This window comes from Pseudoliparis swirei, chromosome 18, assembly GCF_029220125.1.
Source record: "Pseudoliparis swirei isolate HS2019 ecotype Mariana Trench chromosome 18, NWPU_hadal_v1, whole genome shotgun sequence".
Classification (NCBI taxonomy): Eukaryota; Metazoa; Chordata; class Actinopteri; order Perciformes; family Liparidae; genus Pseudoliparis; species Pseudoliparis swirei.
The window spans coordinates 17,163,494-17,185,016 of record NC_079405.1 but is presented as its reverse complement, the minus strand read 5'-3'; the positions used below and the strand labels follow the sequence as shown (position 1 = coordinate 17,185,016).

General features: G+C 41.8%; 2 protein-coding genes across 5 annotated transcripts in view; both read left to right on the top strand.

The window, feature by feature from the left end:
• LOC130208604 (inositol 1,4,5-trisphosphate receptor type 1) overlaps window positions 1-16,202 on the top strand; it is a 64,895-nt gene extending 48,693 nt beyond the window's left edge. For 2 of the 4 annotated variants that reach the window (XM_056437841.1, XM_056437839.1), the window contains exons 52-60: window positions 1,369-1,544; window positions 3,454-3,618; window positions 4,240-4,429; window positions 4,552-4,644; window positions 6,249-6,388; window positions 9,304-9,469; window positions 12,041-12,201; window positions 12,830-12,991; window positions 13,595-16,202. In XM_056437841.1, coding sequence (XP_056293816.1) covers window positions 1,369-1,544; window positions 3,454-3,618; window positions 4,240-4,429; window positions 4,552-4,644; window positions 6,249-6,388; window positions 9,304-9,469; window positions 12,041-12,201; window positions 12,830-12,991; window positions 13,595-13,681 — 1,340 coding nt within the window. In that variant the 3' untranslated portion in view covers window positions 13,682-16,202. The remainder of the gene's footprint in view (window positions 1-1,368; window positions 1,545-3,453; window positions 3,619-4,239; window positions 4,430-4,551; window positions 4,645-6,248; window positions 6,389-9,303; window positions 9,470-12,040; window positions 12,202-12,829; window positions 12,992-13,594) is intronic. The other 2 variants (XM_056437843.1, XM_056437842.1) reach the window with 1 other exon arrangement.
• A 1,488-nt stretch (window positions 16,203-17,690) lies between these two features.
• On the top strand, window positions 17,691-21,386 carry LOC130208806 (class E basic helix-loop-helix protein 40-like). The gene is made up of 5 exons (XM_056438139.1): window positions 17,691-18,086; window positions 18,203-18,266; window positions 18,504-18,611; window positions 19,008-19,131; window positions 19,368-21,386. The coding sequence occupies exons 1-5, from the start codon at window positions 18,016-18,018 to the stop codon at window positions 20,279-20,281; spliced, it is 1,281 nt and encodes a 426-aa protein (XP_056294114.1). The 5' UTR covers window positions 17,691-18,015; the 3' UTR covers window positions 20,282-21,386.
• Window positions 21,387-21,523: the final 137 nt, after the last annotated feature.

Below are 21,523 nucleotides of genomic sequence, written 5' to 3'. Positions count from 1 at the left end.
ACTCCAGTGTTCTAATGGTACATTGTGTTTGCTCATCGCCTTAGAAGACTAATATCTGATTAGAAAACCCTTGTGCAATTATGCTAGCACAGCTGAAAACAGTTATGCTGGTGATATAAGCTATACAACTGGCCTTCCTTTGAGCTTGAAGTTTGAAGAACAAAATTAATACTTCAAATATTAATCATTATTTCTAACCTTGTCAATGTCTTGACTATATGTTCTATGAAATGTTCAATTCATTTGATAAATAAAAGTGTGAGTTTTCATAGAAGACACGAAATTGTCTGGGTGACCCCAAACTTTTGAACGGTAGTGTTTGTGTATATATATATATATACACACACACACATTGCTCTCCTCCCTTCTTGGCTTTGGGTTTTAAAGGGTTATAAGAGCAGGAGATCTCGGTCGGTGTATTCTGCCTTTGGTTAGCACCGATCATGCTTTTACAGACTGTTGCGGTAAATTATCCGTCTGCACATAAAAACGCAAGTGCAAGGCAGCTCGACAGTTTGTGAGTGCACGTGTGCACCGCTGTGCCAGTCTGCCACATCACTGGAGCTGTGTGTTGCCCCGGCCCGTTCCTCATGAATCTTTCAGCTGAAGTATTTTTAGAGTTTGCTGTTATGTAAGTGGCACCTGTCATGTGATCTCCACAGGGATTGGGAGGGAGAGAAATCCGGAGCAAGGGAAGGAGGGAAGGAGACAGTGATAGTCATGGTGGGAGGGAAGATGGGCTCCCTTACCCACAGTACTCCCCCTTTGCCTTCTCATTCACAACAACTGCCTCTCACTGTTTTTCTCAATCTTTGCAGTTCAGCTCCATTTGACTTTTTATTTTGTTTTTCACAATTTTCTCTTGATCTTTTTCTACATTTCTAACATCATCACATATTATATTATTATTTACATCCCGTTTCTATGTTCTCTGAGCACTCTATGACCAGTGCTCATAAAGTGCATACTAACATAGCCACTTGCACACATGTTAGCCCTGTGCTTGAAGAAAGAGGGGTCAGTAACCGAGCAGACGGCTGGGTGCGACCTTGTTTTTAGGATGGTCAAACTTGATCCAGGGTTTTAGCCTGAGTGATTTGTTGCCACATGAAACCCCTGACTAAGACACTAATCCTGGATCTACCTTGGGATCAAGGGAAGCATAAGGTAGGCTCTCACCAAAGCTTAAAGTACACATATAAAAAAAAGTATGTCACATACTTTATTTAAGCGGCGCTGTAATCCTATACATTATTATTCCATGTATGACCAATTCACTTTGTGTGTTTGGGTGATTAAATACAGCTCTTGTAGCGCGTATCTCTAAAGGCTTGCATGTGCATTAATACCTGCATGTATCTCCTGCAGGTATGCTGGATCCCCACCTTTCTGCCCTGCTGTGGATGGGAGTCTTGGCAATACTGCTCATCGTTATCATCATGCCCCAACCACTGGGCATCCGTGCCCTCGTCATTGTCACCATCATTCGTCTCATCTTCTCTGTTGGCCTGGAGCCCACCCTCTTCCTTCTGGGTTCCTTCAATGTGAGTAGTCTTCTTTAAACTGTCACCCAAGTTACCATCACGCAGTTCGGGTGAGAGGGAAGTCTGGGTCAGCCTGCTAGGTCTGCTGCCCCCGCGACCCGACCCCAGACTAAGTGGATGAGAATGGATGGATGGATGAACTGAGTTACTGTTGTCATAATATAACCTCCTTAGTCACCTGTATACTCAGTTAAACACTTAAATTACATGTTGAAATGTAGTCTAGTGAAATAAATATGTATACAACTGATTCTCTAGCCCTGTGGTCTAAGACTACACTTTGGAATTTAAACCGCAGCAACAAAAAAAAGCTCTCCGGCCAGATAATAGTCGACATCTGAGCATAGAAAAAGTGTAACATTATAAAAGCATTTTCCATTAACTGTGTTGGACAGCGAATATTCAAAGTCCACCTCCTCTCGTCCCACCTGCTCTCTGTGTTGTGGTCCAAAAATAAAGTAATGCTTCATTCGGAAAAACAATGGATTATTGTTAAAATAGATCTAGATACAAGTTATTAGTGAATGTAGGAAACATTAAACACTATTTTCAGTAACAGTGACAATGAAAATATTATGGCCTTCAATGTTTGTCAAAAAAGTCGCAGGATACTTCAGGGAATCGAACCCCATCCCAGTTAACCAGGAATACCATTACCAGTGTCTTTTGCTTTTTGAGGCTACATCGGAGGTAAAGTGTGTTTGTTGTGTCAGAAATCTCAAGGAATGCATTTTTTCAGTAGTTTTAATAATTCAGTTTGGTCATGGACATTTTGTTTAAAGTCATGGAAATCCATTGGTCAAAATGTGTAAGAACCCTGTTGAAAATCTGGACAAATTTTAAGGCGAGTAAAATATTGTTTCTTTTCGGTGAACTAACACTTTAAACGTTTTCCTCCTGTGTGAAAGTGTGTGTTTGTGTGGGCTGTCATTTCCCCCAGAGAAACGTTAAAAATATTCCCCATTCACACACACACACACACACACACACACACTACTGTTTGTACTTTCACGTGTTGAGAAACCTCAACCTTAACCGTGCTAGTTCCAGTTCTCCTTTCAACTCACCCTCCTGCCGCGTGGCAGGCCGCCGCCTCGCGTGCCTGTGGTGTTGCTCCCTGGCCCCTCGCTTCTCCTTGGCAGCGCCTATGGGGTGTGAAGTGCGTCACTGGACCCCCAGAGAGAGCAACACCAGCCCTCACCCGCTAGAGATTTTCTAGATGTGCTCTTAAACACAAACGCACACACACAAAATAACATCTTGGACACACCTCGATTATCTCTCTCCATAATCGCTACGTATATACGTACAAAAGAAACCGGGTTATTGAGAGAGATCACGTTAATGCAAGAAATCTGAGAACACGCTACCATGGACAGCAGTAACCTGGTTACTCTACAATCTAGTTTACATGCAGCTGGTCAGCAGTCAGATGTCTCGTGTGTTTGACTTGTTTTTTTTTAGCTGTGTGGATTTTTCAAAAAGCCCTCAACACTGTCAGTTTCTTTCATTGTCAGGTCGAAGATGTCCTTATTAAAATGTATAACGTACGTGCAGTGCACTCTTGTTGAAAAAAACGAAGACAAAAATAAAAGACTTTCAGAAACTTGCTTAAGTGTGTGTGTATACATGACTAATAATTCCGGTTTCTCTGGCATGTATCTACAGAGGCCATGTTAACTGGGTTTTTGTTCATCCCCTTCCCTTGTGATTGGTTTCAATGACCAGTTTACTTTTGTGCATGTAAACGCACTAAATGTGTGAAAAGCCACACCCACCATGTGTAGCATTTGATGTGCCTGGACCAGAGCCCTCAGCCAAGGCCAGGACTTTCCCATATTTTAATAATTATTGGTTGATTGTCCATTTGTTGTATTGTTACTGAAGAGACGTTGACTTCATCTTCCAGGTGTGCAATAAAATAATCTTCCTGATGAGTTTCGTGGGGAACGAAGGAACCTTCGCGCGGGGTTACAGAGCCATGGTGTTTGACGTTGAGTTCCTCTACCATCTCCTTTACCTCGCCATCTGCTCTCTGGGGGTGTTTGTCCACGTCTTTTTCTACAGTCTGCTGGTGAGAGAAACGCACACACACTGTGAATACACACACATATACTAAGAACACAAATAATTACACAAACCCACTTCTGTAAAACCATGAGTAAATTAATAGTTCTCTCTCTGAATGTAGCCTTCCTATTTTGGTGCATTCACGGACATATCCTACTTGCCAGAAGTTTCCTTATTTAGTGCATTGATGTTGTTTCTGTTGTTGTTTTTTCTTGTTCTTGAGGTGTTAACTGCATTTATAACGTGTCTATTCACACTGGCCCAAGCAGCTCCTCTGCAGACGCAGTGCAACATATCTACACATTTTCTTATTAGCAAAATCAATCAATTCATGTCAGAAAGAGAAAAGAATGAGGATTCAGCGTAATAGAAAAAAAGTATAAAAGCCACAAAATGCAAGCAAATCTAATCCAACATACTTTTTGTTTCTTGCCACTTGTGCTACTTGTGTAACCTCACATCACACACTGGTCTCACTTTATGTAGAGGATGGTAGTATATAACCTAGATTCATAGACTACGTGTTGACAATTTCTGATTTTGCTCACTTTACATGTAATCTATTGTTAGATATTCATCCTTTTTATCCTTTTTTGGTTTCATAACGTGTGTGTTCCTTCTGTAGCTGTTTGACCTGGTATACAGAGAAGAGACCTTGCTGAATGTAATCAAGAGTGTGACCCGTAATGGACGCTCCATCGTGCTTACCGCTGTGCTGGCGCTCATCTTGGTCTACCTCTTCTCCATCGTTGGCTACATTTTCTTCAAAGATGACTTCATCCTGGAGGTGGATCGTATCCCCAACACAACTCTGAGTGAGGGCAGACTCCGGTCGTTTAATCATTTTTGACAAAAGGCCTTGCAGATCACATACTGTAGATTTGTCATTTTGAAAAGACAAGAACACTTCTGCATTATTTGTTCCTATGCTTTTCAGAAAATGGAGCCAGTCTGGCCAGTGAGTTTCTGTCTGCAAGAATGTGTCCAGGAGGGATTGATGGGAATTGCACCTCGGAAGCCCTGCAGGAAGGTAATGTAAACTGCAACCCTGGTTTTATGTGGGTTTAGCTTAAGAAATGTGTTTTCCATAAGTATAGAAATCATTAAAAGCCAATCTGTCCATAAATAGGATTTGAATGTTTTGTGTTCTTCTGTGGTTGACTTGTCAATTAAAACGAAAAACAAAATGTTGTTAATTTGACTTGGGTTAAGAAAAGCATGGGTCAATGTTTTTAGACTCCATGTTTGAAAAAGTCAAAGTGGTTCATGTACGAATTGTTCATGCTGATGTCCAAGGGAAGTGGATAATCGGAATTCATTTATTGTCGAGCTACCTGAAATATTAGGAAATCATCGCTTAGCCCCTAAAGGCAAAAAAAACCAAAACGAGTGAAAGTAAAACTGTCAAATGTTTTTGCAGTTTCCTTCTGTTCTGCAGCTTTACACCAACTCACAATGTCATTCATGTGACTCCATTGACTTTCACATAACTGCCAAACAGTTCTTATGTGACCTCACTGGCCCTCATATGACATCAACAAGAGACCCTTTGTATTCAGTAAAATACAACGTTTGTAATTCCATTGGCCATCAGCCAAACATAAAACTATAAAATGATTTGTCCAACGATGCACACAGTTAGCAGGGGGATTACCATTTTACTGAGTCAGAGGTCATTCGCCAATTAACTATAAACCTTATCTAATTGGATATATCTTTCAGGCCTGTTGATCTTTGTTTTTCTGTCTTGCTCACAAGTTCAACCAAAGCCTTGGTCCCATTCCATCCAAACAAAGAACAATTTCTGCTTGGACGAACCGCCATCTCACTGTGAAGCAAAACATGTAAACAAGGTTCCAACGGATACTGAGTTCTGCAACTCAGCCAAGGATACATTGATATTTGAATAGCAGATGACACCCTATTGACACTGTGACTACAAGGATATCAAACCCTAACACAGATGTCTAATATTTATTTATATTGGATATTTCAAAACAAGTTAATACTTAGATTCACAGTTGGGATCACAACCCATTTGAGTCTGTCCTGTGTATGAACATTACAAGCGTGGTATAATCAAATACCAATAATGTACTCAATTCTTCAGGAAACAGCATGAGATGTTTCTGATATTTTAAGAGAAAATAGAATAATGGGAAGTGTGTCCCACTGTCTTATGCGTAAACCTTAAATTATCCTTTTTTTTAAAATAAAAGTGACTTCAGTGTCATATGATGATGATTCAGAACAATTGTTTTACAATTTATGACGGAAATAACTTACAGTGCATTGTATCATGACTCACTATTTTACTTTTCCTTAAGAAATATAATAATAAGTGGTACTTTACTTTGTATGTCACGCTATGAATTTAAAATGTAAGTTACTTGCATAATCTCTTTGGGTCCAATGACTTCGTTTAATAAGTATTATGAGCCACAGTTTGATGTCATAGTTGTCCTAATTACCTGTTATACCACTTCATTATGCATTACAATGTAAAGAGACTTCTCTGGTGCTGCAGGGTTGTTTATGAGGGTATGTCAACTTATATACACCTTTTTTAAAGATAAATTACTTTTTACAGCCTCTGAAATGATTAGATCAAAGCTTTCCTCTCTGCCTCTTCAGATTTGGGGACTAACAGGAAGGAGGACAGCGGCAAGGAGCGGGCATGCGACTCTCTACTGATGTGTATCGTTACTGTGCTGAGTCATGGCTTGAGGAGTGGAGGAGGTGTAGGGGATGTACTCCGCAAGCCTTCCAAAGAGGTTGGTGTGTGCGTGTGTGTGTGTGTGTTGGATGCAAGGCCACCATGTGCTGAACTTGTTTTTTATATGAAATGGAGGTTTTACAAAGTTTCCTTACAGCTGTGCTGCCTCCGCCTTGGGTCAGAGCTAAACCTCAGGATAGATTTCCACGAGTTCAGGCTCAACCTCTAATGGTTGTCAAAAGAGGATGTGAATTTCTGCCTCACAACTAGGGTTGGGTACCGAAACCCGGTGCCAATATGGTACCGGTTCCAATACAACCGGTATTACCCGGACCGAAACGCAACGCACATTTCGGTGCTTCTTTCCGGTGCCTGAGCCGATTAAAATTGAAAAAAACTATTGTTGTGAACTTCTCTGGTGACTCCGCCCTCTCAGCAGGTTACGATAGCCTATCATTTAACTTTGACAGCGGAGGCTGCGCCGTGTGCAGTGTTGCCAGGTCCGCGGTTTTCCCGCGGAATTGGGCTACTTTTGAAGTGTTGCCGCGGGTTGAATTTTTTGTCCGCTGGTTCGGGTAGACCTATTTTGCATGCAAATTACATGAATATCTTGAAATAAAAATCCATATTTTAAATGAAATAATTTATTTATACCCAAATCCTACCAAACTGACTCCAGATCAGCACGTACACGCCGACACATCCGCGCAGTGCCTTCGATCTCCGCGACCTTGTCCGTCACCATGGAAACATTGTCACGTGACATCTAAGCGCTTTGGTGCTAGTGACATCACGGAGCCCCGAACCAGAGTCTGTAAGTAGAAGTGATTTCCAACAAAGCAGCAGGGATTTGTGAATCTCACAGGAGAGGTGGGCGATAGGCGGTTCAGAATCGCCTACACGGGAGGAGCGATTCATAGGCGAGTCTGATTATGAATCGCCGACCTCCCCAACGGGTTGGGACGGTTTGGCGAGAATCACCTCGTGTGATTACTCCTACACCCCATCCCGGGGTGGGTTTGGTTCTGTGGGATTCACAAATGGGGCCCTTTTAACCCCTTAGTTTAGTTTAGTTTAGTTTAGTTTATTTCGATCAGCAAAATATACAACAATCAGAATTCAACAAAAGAAGAAAGTGGCTGACTGAAAGGGTCGAGGCTGAAGCTATCTAGCTTATAAGTGCCCTAACCTATGATTTCTCAAAAAAACTTATTTCAAAGAACCATATATATATATATATATATTAGTGCTGTGAAAAATAACGCGTTAACGCGTTATGATTAAATTACAGGATTAATTATTTAATTTTTTTTAACGCATTTAACGCATGTGCAGAATGAGCTTCCAATCCGTCTGTTGTTGGTCGTCTCTACAGCAGTATGTCATTCTGTCTCTACGTGTCGCGTTAACACGACTCGATCCGTCTCGCGCGCCGCAGAGCTCCGGTGCCGGCGCCTGACGAAAAAAGTCACTTGCGCCCTGCCCTCCCCATCATGAAGGAGTTATGCTTAGGACACCAACATGGTTAGCAGCGGTACTGGACATGGACTTTAAAAGCAGTGTATATGGTTTGGCACGGGCATATTTTGAGTTCTGATATTGGGCTGGTTTCTGGGCTGGTTTTGTCACACAGACCTGGCAACCCTGGCCGTGTGTGACTACGTGAGCCCGTGTCGCGCACACCAGCGTCAGGCTGGGCGCGATGGGGAGACCGTCACGGTCCCCCTGAACACGTGGAGACCGATTATGACGAGCAGCCTGAACTTAGATTAGTACCGTAACGTTGACTGCAAGTCTTGCATTCATAAAAGTAGGCCAAGAAATAATAAATTAGCCATTATAACCATGCTTAAGCTAGCTCGTAGCTAGCACTAGCTCTGGCGTGACAGTCTGCTAGCAGATGTGTTGATGTCCAGCGGTCCCGGCTGTATACCCGGTGTTACCGGGAATATAATGACGGAGGAATAAAGACCGTGGGGCGTCACTTTGTTTCAGTGGAACTCTCGCTGTCAGAAGCAAAACTTTATTTGTCACGTGTCATCTTCAGTACCTCTGATTGGTTGTTCTCTTTGCCCATCAAAACAGTGACAGGATTAACTGCACATGACAATACATATCACATCATATAACGGAGAACATGTATTGTGTATGTTAACAGTCTGATATCCGTTGTGTGTCAGTGCTCCATGATAACGGCTTCTACAGGGAATATGGCCAAAGAGGTTTTTAATGTCCTCATTGTGCGTTTAAAAAAAAAATATCGGTTCAGGCACCGTTTAGGCACCGGTATCGTTTTAAAAGTACCGGTTTAGCACCGGTATCGGGAAAAAACCCAAACGATACCCATCCCTACTCACAACACAATGCAACTCAGGCCAAAAAGTCACATATTTAACCCATACAGTCACAATGTGTGGAAGAATGGTTCTGATCATTGTTGCCTTAAAACAAGCTTACATGTGAGTGTGTCACTGCATTAGTTAGTGAGCATATCTTTTAAAGGATTAACTCAACATCTATACCAATATACTTACAGCACAGTATGTAGACATTGAAGTCCATTGAGGCTCGATTGGCTAATTATGTAGAATAAACATACGTGTGTGTCCTACCGAGACAGAAACAGGCTGCATCAGGTTGACCGCCTTTCTGCCGGCTCTGTTACTTTAGCATCTGGCCGGCTTCACCTGTGGTCTTGTGTTTTCATGAGATCCATGATGACAAATTGTTAACCTCGTTTTAAACTCATAACATCCTACACATATTTTAAGACCTGCCCTTTGGGTCATACATTTAAATGGGACAATCTTTCTAAACTAGTCCTCTACAATACAGTAACATATCTTCTTCAATGTACTATTAATTGTTCTCTGTTGTCAAGATACAGTTAATAATAACTATGTAACGTTGTAATCACTACTTCTGAATACTTCCTGTACAGATGTTGTTGCTGTGTTTCTGGTCCATTCGCAGGAGCCACTGTTTGCAGCCAGAGTGATATACGACCTGCTGTTCTTCTTCATGGTCATCATCATTGTCCTCAACCTCATTTTTGGTGTAATCATCGACACCTTTGCTGACCTGAGGAGTGAAAAACAGAAGAAAGAAGAAGTCCTGAAGACCACTTGCTTCATCTGCGGTGAGACTGCGCTTCATCTGTTTAGAGAGCAGTCGTTGGTTCCCTAATGTCTTTTTTCAGTTGCTGCTTGGTGACGAGTGCTTAAACTATGTATTATGATTTTGACAATTGATTGAATATGTGTCTTTGCTTAAAAAGGTTCCACTCCAGTTTATTGTGTTGTACGGACAAAATAAGCAATTGGAAGACAACATCTAAGGTTCTGGAAACTATCATTGAATAGTTGTCTTATATTAATGTTTATCTAAAGCTTTAAAGCTTTAAAGTTGACTACATCGGTGCCTCAGACATGCATACTGCTAAACGTGTCACTCCCACTTTTACCGTATGTGACACATCTCTCTCTTCTGCTGCGTGTGCGGGAATATTTTCTTATTAGATATTGTCATGGCAATCCAACTTTCCAGTGGCAGAATGAGTTCTCTGATCAAGAGGTCAGCCTGTAGGCTCTGTCGTCGTAGATGATCTGTGTTTGAAAGACTGTGCGACATTCGTACTCGTCCACAATCCAACCCAAGTCACTTGGTGAAAGTCCCCAAATCCCCTTTCAAAATATTTTCTTGGTGTGTTTGGGGTGTCTGGTATGTTGCTGCTCCCCCCCCCCCCCCCCCCTCTCCCTTTTCACCTAGTTGTCGTTCCAAAGAAGGTTGAGTCATGAAAGCTTCCTGCCACTGCTCTGCTGGCCTCCATAATTAATGTCTGTCTCTCACGCCCTGACATTTTCCTCCTCTCACTCACAAAGTTAATTTTCACGTCATATGTTTTGTGCATCTTTACTAATTACCTATACTCTGACCCTTTCTGTAGCGGGGTCTACATGTCCTTATATGGGCATTATATGCGCTACACAAAAGTACTTTAGGTGAGCAAGTGTGTACGTGCATAGATTGGGTCCTGCACTTAAGACAAGTCAAAGTCAAAGTCAGTTTTATTTGTCAATTTTCCATATGTGCAAACATACAGAAGATCGAAATTGCGTTTCTCTTCTGTCCAACATAAAGTGAATTGTGCAACATATAGACAACATAGAGTGGTCAGCATATGGAATGAGAACAGTATGTCACCCAGCCAGCCATCATCTGACTCACTCATTTTAAAGAAGGCCAGGGCCCAGGGGGGAGCTGCCGTTTCTATGGTTTCCACAAGGAAACAGGAGATGCAGAGATTAGGAGCCGACCTCCGCAGGCTTAAGTGTCTCTCCATCCTCAGCTCGCTTTTATAAGCCATTGATCTTTCTTTCAATCTTGTATTGTTTTTTTCGGTCTTCGGATCTGTAGCCAATAATAACATCAGGAACTTCCTGTGCAGGTTTGGTTTTTACCTATAGCTAAAATCATTTCTGTTCAGGAAATCCGACTCAACCTCACTCCATCGTATATAGAAGAAGGGAAATAGGAACTGACCAAATGTCTCAAGAAAGCTGTATTCTGTCACTACAATTGAATAACTAATGTTGTGGATTACTAAACATATCAACTTGTATTTAACATCAATGAAATTATTCACACCAGTTCGTACGCGGATGCGTTGCGTTTGTCCGTTGTTTGGTACATTCTAGTAAACGCTTCTTGAGAGAATGCCTTTAAATTTGGCACAAACATCGGTCCGGACTCGAGGATCAACTGATCAAATGTTGGTGGTCAAAAGTCACTGTGACCTAAACTCAAAAGTACATATGCTAATTAAGACAATATCACACAAATTTCCAAATAGGATAAAACATGTTGAATCCGGATTGGTGGAGGCATATAACGAATAACATTCTAGTTATTCTTTTGGTTATAACTTGGGTCTAAATACAGTATAGTCACAGCCCCTGCTTGTTTAAATCTAGCCCCCCCCCCTCCCTCAAGGTTTTATCCCTGGCTGAACTATCGTATTATTTCTGCACAACTTGGAAGCTCCCTTTACTGTTTATATATAATCAAAAGATGTGTTCTAAGCACTTTTAGGCACAGACATAACCAGTGAGTTTTACCTATCTATCTGACCACACACAGATACATATTTTTCTCAAGGCACAAATGCAGAGAACCAAGACTAAACATTGTGAGAATCAAATTGATTGTTGTCAGTTTTACTATCTTTTATAATAATAATAATGTCCTCCTGTATCAATCGTCTTTTACCATGTAATTGCCTTTTTCTTTCTCACTTTGATGGTATTCTTTGCTCTTTAGTTTCTCAACTATAGTAGTAACACCATATTTAGCATTAGTTACGCTTGTCAGATCCACCTAAAAAATATCACCCAAAAAATAAGTCCCTGATGTTCTCCTCTTTTGAAAATATAATGCAATGCGCTGCATATATTTTGTATATATGTATAATTATCCAATATTGTGAAAGAGAATGTTACTATTTTTTCTATTATAGCTTAGTTTATGTCATTTCTTCTCCAGTCTCTCTTAAAAAAAAACAACCGTTACCTTTATCAATAACACCTTCTGAATACATATGTTTAACTAACCTACTATCTTCCTGTCAGCTTCCTAGTATGAGGCCAGCTGTTGGTTCTGAAACCCGCTGTAACACGTTCCATGAATAATGTGAGTCACTGCCCCTCTGCAGGCCTGGAGCGGGACAAGTTTGACAACAAGACGGTGACTTTTGAGGGGCACATCAAAGAGGAGCACAACATGTGGCACTACCTGTTCTTTATTGTACTGGTAAAAGTGAAGGACTCCACTGAATACACAGGCCCCGAGAGCTACGTAGCTGAGATGATCAAGGTAAATAAAAAGCGCCGACACACCCTGAAAACACACATCCTGATCCACCTTTTCAGTGCAGGCTTTCTTGGAGCGCGCCGTCTTGGAGTACATTGTAGTCGGCTGCTGTAATTCTGAATGATGTTTTGAATACAGTAACTTTGATCAAGTAGACTTCATCTGGTTAAGCTACCGAGTCAGACTTGTAAACATGTGCAGGCCTGTTTCACACACCTAATGCAATAATATGTTCCTCTTTAATTACAACTGACAGACATGCTTCACATTTAATGACATAAACAAACAGGAAAGCAGAACAAAGCGGTATATTAGTTGCACTCTAACCCTTAAACTGACCAGAGCATGAAAAGGAATCGTTGGTCAGTTCACTGGGATTCCCATTGCGCTACACGATGTGCTCAGTCTGAGGTATGTTACTGTTACTCCTGTGCCAATGATACCATGCACGCATGTTTCTTAAAGAAAACCGGCCGTAGCCCAGCATCATTTGGAGTTCAGATGGAAGCACTCAACCAACAGCAGCACCTAGAATTAGCTGTTAGAATGACTTATTCGTTTTTTTAATCATTTAGCTTTATTAAGAGTCAATGTACCAAAGCCAGTGACGGATGTGTTTGGTTGACCACAGGAGCACAACCTGGACTGGTTCCCACGGATGCGCGCCATGTCACTGGTGAGCAGCGATGCCGAGGGGGAGCAAAATGAAATCAGGAACCTGCAGGAGAAACTTGAGTCGACCATGAGGCTGGTTTCCAACCTGTCGGGACAGCTGACCGAGCTCAAGGAACAGGTAGATCGTGTGACCGTGAACCACGCCGTCTGCACCCATGATATTTTATATTTTCCCTCCGCTTTAACGAGATAGCTTTTCAGTCATTGGGAGGTTATAGACAACCTGCACACGAGTTATGTAATTACTCAGGACCACCATATTATGAACAATAACATGGGAAGAGGCATTGGGGATTGGTTGCTCACTGTTGTACAATCCCCATTATGGAACTGGTAACTCAGACAGCTTAAGCTAATTCCTAAAGTAGTTTATTTTCAGTATTTGCGCCTCATCGTTTACTTGGAATGAGTTTGTTCATGCACAAATTAAATATACACCATACTTAGTCGCATTATGCAGTGCCACGATTATGCAACAGCTTTCCTTTGAAAATGTTAAAAACACTTAAGAACTATTTTATTGTTATGGAACACACTATTCTGTGTCTTAAAGGAATAGTTTTACACCTTGGGAAATACACTTATTTGTTTTCTTGCCACGTGTTAGATGAGACAATCGGTACTACGCTCCTGTCCAGTTTTGTGTATTTGTTTTAATCTTGCAATGGTTTCAACCTTGCAGTGTTCTTTGAACAACATTATTTTTTGTTTCCACTTGAAGATGACAGAGCAGAGGAAGCAGAAGCAACGAAGTGGTCTTCTCGGTCATCCCCCTCACATGAACATCAATGCCCAGCAGCCTGCCTGAGGGCCCTTGGGCCAGTACCACCAGTGCCTTAGCACTTCTGTCAGTGCGTCAAATGTTATACAGGAGAATGCCAAATCATGTCCTAGCCAGTATATATTTAGGTTGATGTCTGACTCTATACTTCACCAGAAACTCCTACAATAAGTGGTTGTACAACATGCATGCGTCTGTGTGAAGGGAAAGTTATCACCAAGTGCCTCAGGACCTGAGAAGCCAGCCCTGTGGGCTGGAGATGAAAGCACTGACTTCAGCTTTACTTCCCTGAATGCCTTCTGCATTGTACCACACTGACAGCATGCCAAAGTTCAGACATTGTTCCAGGGTGGGGGGGGGGGGGGGGGTGTTGCTCTCATGCGGCCTTTCATTGAGGTTTTGATCCTCGGTGTTGCGCCAGCAAACTCAGGTTACATGTGTATTTGAAGGTTTGTATGAACTCTACAACACATTTTGCTTTTGTCTGACAGCAATAGGAGAGTGTAATGATATTTAATCTCTAAATAAGAATTAAGTATTTTTGGGAACTGCTATTTGAATTTATATTTGAAGTATGAAGATAAACAATAACTGTAAATAATTCTGGAGAGGTCACCTTACTTTCAAAAGTGTCTTTATGCTGTTATACAATCTATACAGGTGTTTATCCTCCATTCATTATCACTTTCACACTTTTTGCAATCTAAAATAAAGGTTCTACTTGTTCCAGAACACTTTAGAGTAAAACGGCTTTTTAGGGGACTCTGATATTTGTTAAGAGCAATAATAGTGACCTGTGAGTGACCTTTCTATAACAAACTGTATGGACCTACTGTGGAGAAGGAGCACATGTTGTGACTGCCCTCTGAAGCTGGCTCCATGTTGTGCTGAATGATAGTGATATGGAGTCACATCGGAAGCATATTTAGAACCAAACGTAATTGAATTTTTGAGAAATGTTAGTTCAACTAGATTTATTCTGCACTGAATTATGTAATCTTCTTTTCATTCATTTAGTCCTAAAGCAGGGATATTTTCTGTAGCACGCACGTAATTGTGAAGGCACTTTGTAAAAGACCCACTTGAGAATGAGGGGAAAGAAGAAAAATAGTAGCTTAGTCATTTGGAGTGCTGCTTGAACAAACTGAACTTTTCTACGAATGGATGGCTTGTGTCTGAACTGTACATTCCATTCTCGGAGTCTATTTAAATAAACAAGTGTGTAAAATAATCTGTAAATGAGTGTTAAACGGTATCCATCCAAATAGAAGTCGGGTAAATGAAGGAACATATGCACAACTAAAGGTAATGCGGATGTTTGCTTTTTATTATCCTCTGCCCCGTGGACAACGTGCGTGGTGTCTTGCTGCTAACGTGGTACAGTCGGGTGAACGAGAGAAGAGAAGTACATCTGGGGATTGCCTGCAGATGAACTCTGTTATCTGTGGTCCTCTACAACTGAGGAAGTGCACTTATCTTATAACCATGTTGCATGAGGAAACATGTATGACGTCATACACATACTGAATAGGTGTTGCAAAGGTTTGACGTTTTGGGATTTCATCATAGCACAGGTGGAACTATGTAGACTTTAAAACTATGTAAAATGGCTTTGTTATTTTCTGAAGACTGACACTAAGTATAGTATATACCAAAATATACACTTTGCACCTAACGAGAATGTCATTACCTTTTATATATAAATAGCCTGCTGTGACACGTTTGACAACATTACCTTTCAAACATCTTGCCATTTGTCTTAAGCTTGTTCGACATTTTATCAGCATACATCTTAACATTATTAAAAACGACTCGTTAAAATGTTTTACTTTTTCTGCTGAACTTTTCTGCTGAAAACTATTTCAAGATCTACAAGTGAACTCAAACAAATGTCATTCTCAGAATTTTTTATCAAGATAAAATCCTGTATTAAATTAAGTGACGTTTGTGCTAACTGCCTTTTTAGGAGATTTCCATCGTTGTGATTCAGTTAAAGCTGCATCACTGTGACACTGTTAAAGTAATATGGTAATTACTGAATCCGTTTGCCTACCCATCTTTTATTTAATGCAGGAATGTTCTAGCTGACCTTTGGTAATTTGTTGAATAGGACAATTGCTGTGAAAGAAACTACTTTTCTGAAACTATGAAAAATATTTTGATTATGTCATGAAAGTCAAAGTTGTACGGTTGTGAAAATAACTGTGACAGCTGCTACCTTCCTTGCTAATGTTTTCAAAGATGTATGAATAGTCCTGAGGATTGAGCTCCTAGTGGTGAGAAAACCTTAAATGAGCCAAGAAATACTATATTAATATCTAGTGAATTTTGTGTTAGTTGCCAAAATGATTTAAATAGCACTTCAAGCGTCCTTGTGATTACAAATACATAGTGAAAAAAAGATTTAACCAAAATACCGCCATGCTCTTTAGTGTCGGGGAACTTTGTGTAGCCTCCTGAGTCTCATCTGGCTTGTAAGGCAATATTTTGTGTTCCTGTCTTGAAAAGGAAAGTTTGGGGGGAAAAACAATAAATTATCTCAAAATGATTTTAAAAATATGATTCAATTACTGCAGGGATTTTGATTAGTGGGATTTTTTGTTGAAATCCTGAGACATGCACAAATAAAAAAAAATGTTTAGTCTGACAGCTTTGCTTTAATTACATAATAATTCATATTCAATTAATAGCTATTATTGTTTACAGCTTCACAAAACGTATGTCATTCTAGTCCATATTGACTTCAACAATTCAAATTCAATTTATTTCGTATTTCCCAAAATCACAAATTTGCCTTAGGGGGCTTTACAATCTGTACACATCCTGTTCCTGGACCCTCACATCGGAACAAGTAAATCCGCCCCCCCTCCAAAAAAAAACGTGGGTGAAAAAAAGGAAGAAACTCACAAAATGCAGCAGCAGAGGAACAATAAAGGATTTTGGGATTGTCAAAAGAAAAATGTTATTATTGTGACCCTTTCTGTTTCTAAATGACATCTACAAACTATACGATTGTGTTCTTTCTCGATCAAAATAGCTTATAAATAAGGATAATAATTATATATGTTTTTAAAGGCCTTTAGCCTATGTTCTTATTTTAGCATGAACATACACTGTTGGGATTATTCAAGGATATGTTAATGGAATTTAATTGAGTAATCACGATAGTTTCAAAGTAAATATCCTGTCTTCATGCAATTAATGAAAATCAACATTTGAAAAAGGGTGTAGTCCTATACTTGTGTGGCCTGTGCTTGGAGCCTGCAGCAGCAGGTGGTGCAGCTGCAGCAGCAGCAGCAGCAGCCCTGTGCTGGATGAGCAGGATATGCCCTGCACACTCAGCAGGCTGCCGGGGCCATGAGGATATCAACGTGACAGTCGGCGTCGCCTCATGACAACAAGCCTCCTGCACACACTCGTCCACGCACAGGTACACGTGGTTGTCCCGCAGTGACCGCAGTGTTTATACCGCAGCCCACCTGCCAGCAGCAGGCAACGGTCAATACAATACACTGCTGAATATTGTGTATTACCAATTGTTATTATTATGTTCTACATGCATTTAATCTAACTTTAAAACAAATATATTTTGAGTGTAAAAATATTTTTTTTAAACCTCGATGCATCCCAAAGGCCAAAGCACTCAGTTAAACATTATTTAAATGCGTGGAATGACATTGTTCATCCCTGTATAATAATCGTACAGGATATTAACAGTAAAGTTATTTCATTAGTATATTAATTTAGTTGTATGTTTTCATTGGTAGTGGGTATACCCACTCGAGTCTCGTGCCCGCGGCCTGCTGCCAGCTGCAGGCAGGTTCCCTGGGCCGTGACGCTCAGCCGCGTTTCAATACACTTCAGCTACACGAGATGGCACAAGCCCCGCCCTCTGCTCTGACGTCCGCCGCCGTCGGCCCACTGAGGCTCCTTATCTGTAGAAAGTGGGCGGTCCCTCCGCCGAGGATACAGCGCCGTTTAACACGTGAGCCTCATGTGACAAAGGTAGGTCAGGCGGAGCGCAGAGTCAGAGGGTTTATTTAACTCGTCTCTCCGTCCTCCCCCACTTCCCCAACGCGCCACCAAGAGGGTTGCCTTCCTTCTGCGGCTGGAACCACGGAGCAGGGACTCACTTGAAACTATTTTCACACGCAAAATAACAATTACATCAGTGCGACTAGTTGCGTATTGAGTACTGCGGAATTGATACAAATCGAAGCCGTTTATTGTGGCACATCAGTATATTTTAAGAACTCCTTTTGTCCTTCCAACATTTCTCATCACGCGTAAATAAATGCGTTTTTATCCGTAACTGTATTGTAGAAGTAGTTCGAATATACTGTTTAATTGGAGTGAAGAGAATGGAGCGGATCCCAAGCGCGCAACCACCTCCTCTGTCCAAACACCAGGCGGATCTGTCGGACTTGCAGGGGTAAGTTATACTTTGAGCAACGCTGTCCTCAAACGCACTCACTATTTTATTTATATTCTGTACCTTTACCAAACCATTACATCATACCTAACTGTTCTCTCTTTGTACTTCTTTAGGATGGATTTCCCGATGTATGTTTATAAACCCAGACGAGGAATGAAAAGAGGAGAGGAGAGCAAGGTCCGTTATTATTTTACTTGTTTAGTTATAACCACATCTTTTAATTAAAGGGTGTGAACTCCATGAAGGAATTAGACTAGCAGTAGTCCTGTAGTACCATAAATGGTTGACCTAATTTCTGCTATGACATAACTCCTGGAGTCCTCCCTATCGGAGTGACTGCCTCTGTTCATAAAGTATATATACATATATGTGTGTGTAGCTGAATGTAACCAACAATGCTGTTTAATCCTGCAGGAAACCTACAAGCTGCCTCACAGACTTATTGAGAAGAAAAGACGTGACCGGATAAACGAGTGCATCGCTCAGCTGAAAGATTTATTACCGGAGCAGTTGAAACTCACGGTAAGTTCCCGCTGTGGCTGAGAGGGAAAACGGGATTCACTGTATTGAGTGGCACGCACCATCCAGTGGCGGCTCAGGGGTTTTACATCCTCTGTGCTGAGTGCGTCAGCAGTCGGTAAATGACAGCTCACACTGAAGAGGAGTCTTCTGTTAAAACTGGGGATTTAAACCATTTAATTTAAACCAATACACAATAAAACAAGTTTCAGTATAATATATACTCCGGACTGCATATTATTTATGAAATGTATATGATCCCATATAAAATGTAATATTTCTAATGGATTAATGTGTGCATTGTATGGCTGCTATAGAGTTGTGATGATGTGACCATGAGCAGTAAAGCGTAGTTTATACAAGAGGTGAGGATGTGCTGACTGTGTGTCTTTCCCACAGACTCTGGGCCATCTGGAGAAGGCTGTGGTTTTAGAGCTTACACTCAAGCATGTGAAAGCCCTCACTTCTCTTCTGGAGCAGCAGCAGCAGAAGATCCTCGCTCTGCAGAGCGGCATGCAAATTGGTGAGCTTCAGATCCCTCACACACACACACACACACGTGCTGCACACACAAATATGCACGTGCAGCAGGATGTTTTTGTTGGACAGTGCGCAAATATTACCAAAATGAATACACAATAAAGGGATTATGCAGAACTGCAGGTAAATCAATGACTTCAAATATAGCTATAGTTGTTGGAAAAGGGACTTCTATTTCAAACGGCAGCCTTTCTGACTGGTTTCTTGTTGTCTTTACAGATCAGCCTGCTGTCAACCAGGAGAAGTCAGAGGAGATGTTTTGCTCTGGCTTCCATATTTGTGCCAAGGAGATGCTTCAGTATCTAGGCAATCATGAAACTGATGGAGATTTCACCCCATCCCATGTGATCAATTACCTCCACAAGTTAGCCGCAGAGGTGCTGCAAAGTCCGGTCCGACCCCGCACTCCTCCCAGCCCGCAAACGGAAGACATCCCTGCCTACCTCCAGAACCAACCTCACAAGGAGATGCCCACCAGCTTACCCCCTAAACCCATTGAGGGCTATGGGAGGAACTGTGTGCCCGTCATCCAGCGGGCGCACGCTCCAATGAGCAGTGAGCAGAGTGGCAGTGATACGGATACGGACAGCGGCTATGGTGGAGAGCTGGAGAAGACTGAATCTGGGGTGCAACAGGGACGTCCAGATTACTACGGTAATGGGAGCCATCTGAAGCGAGCACTCGGCGAGAGGCAGAGCTCCAGCATCAAACGGGAGGATGAAGAGCCGCGCCACAAACGACCCCGGGTGGAGTCATCAGAGGACGAGCTGCTCTCTGGAGGAGAGTCATCAGCAACATCATCGGCCTCTAGCGGTTATGGCAGTTACATGAGCAACCGGCCAACTCTTCCACATCCTCTCTGCATGCCTTTCTACCTCATTCCACCTTCTGCTGCAGCCTACCTACCAATGCTGGAGAAATGCTGGTACCCCGGGGCCATGCCCATGCTCTACCCTGGCATGGGAGGCTCTGCACCCACCATGCACAACGAAAGACCGCATCCACCTCAGCTAATGATGTCTCCCAGAGGAGGCTCTCCGGTTCCAGCCATATCTCAGACCCCCATGGACTCCCCTGCCCTCCTTCAGGCTTTAAAGCAGGTACCACCCCTCAACCAGGAAACCAAAGACTGAGAGAAAAAGGGTAAAGAGGTGATCCTGTCCTCGTACCCAGGAGCAGAGACAGTAGTAGGAATGAAAACATGACTGAGCCTTTCCAAAACCCATCCTCATTCCCGTTCTCTGTTCCTCAGCCTGGAGGGCAAACAGCAAACTGGAGGACTTGATCAAGAGGAGATAGAGGAGAGAGCAACATCCACACCCAGAGGATGGAAAGCTCTGGTTGAATGTTAAATACTCAGTGCTATTACATCATATACACTGGACCGGCCCTACACACACACTTGGTTGAATGTAAAGAAAAATACGTTTTTGATGCTGCAGTTAAAGTTTAAACGCCAATGACTGATGCATCTTGTAGCTGCAATCGAGACGCACCGTCTTTGTACTTTAGAAAGTATTGCACCAATTGTTAGAGGTCATTTTTTACCCAAAGTTTATTGCCTATGTTCTTTAGGTCTCCATAACGCTCATCACTGAGAATGCCCTTCGAACCAGACACTATGATGACTGGCCCCATGAGATACAAGGGGTTCCTCAAAGGTACACCCTATGGAGGGATGGAGGAATGGGCCACCGCATGACCACACTGAATGAGAAGTCTAGTTTTTCATTGACAAACACACAGGTCAGATGGATTTCCTGTAATTATTGTTCATAGCCTTCTTGTACATTTCTATTTTTGATACCGGTTCTCGCACTCTGTCTGTCCAGAGAGATAGAAGGTGGGCCGAGTGCAGATAATTGTATGTTGTGTACTCAGAAATCTGTGTACATATTGTAGCACTGTGCTGGACCTGGTCTGCATACTCAACATCTGTTTCTGCTCAAGTCAAACCTGGTGTTTGTTCTTGCTGTTGCCTTTTACTTGTGAAAAACTGATACATCTCAGATGTTTATTCTCTGTACTACGTATGAATACTGGAGTCAAAGGAGTGAGAAGGAAAGAAGTTGAATGTAAAAGTTTTACCAGAAGACTAGTTTTCTATAGAAAGAGGTACTTAAGATTTTATATTTTGGGACCTACGTGAAAGATGTTTGATGTACATATTTTGTCTATAAATGTTAGTATACATTATATAAGTGTATTAATAAAGTATTTTTTTCCCGTGGAAAATCACCTTGACTATGATTACGAGAGAGAGAGAGAGTGTGTGTGTGTCACCGGGAACACTTATGTAATGGCGGATCTGCTGCCTGCCTCTCCTGCTGGTAACCGTGTGTGCCGACTAATACGAGTAAATACACGTGAGTGTA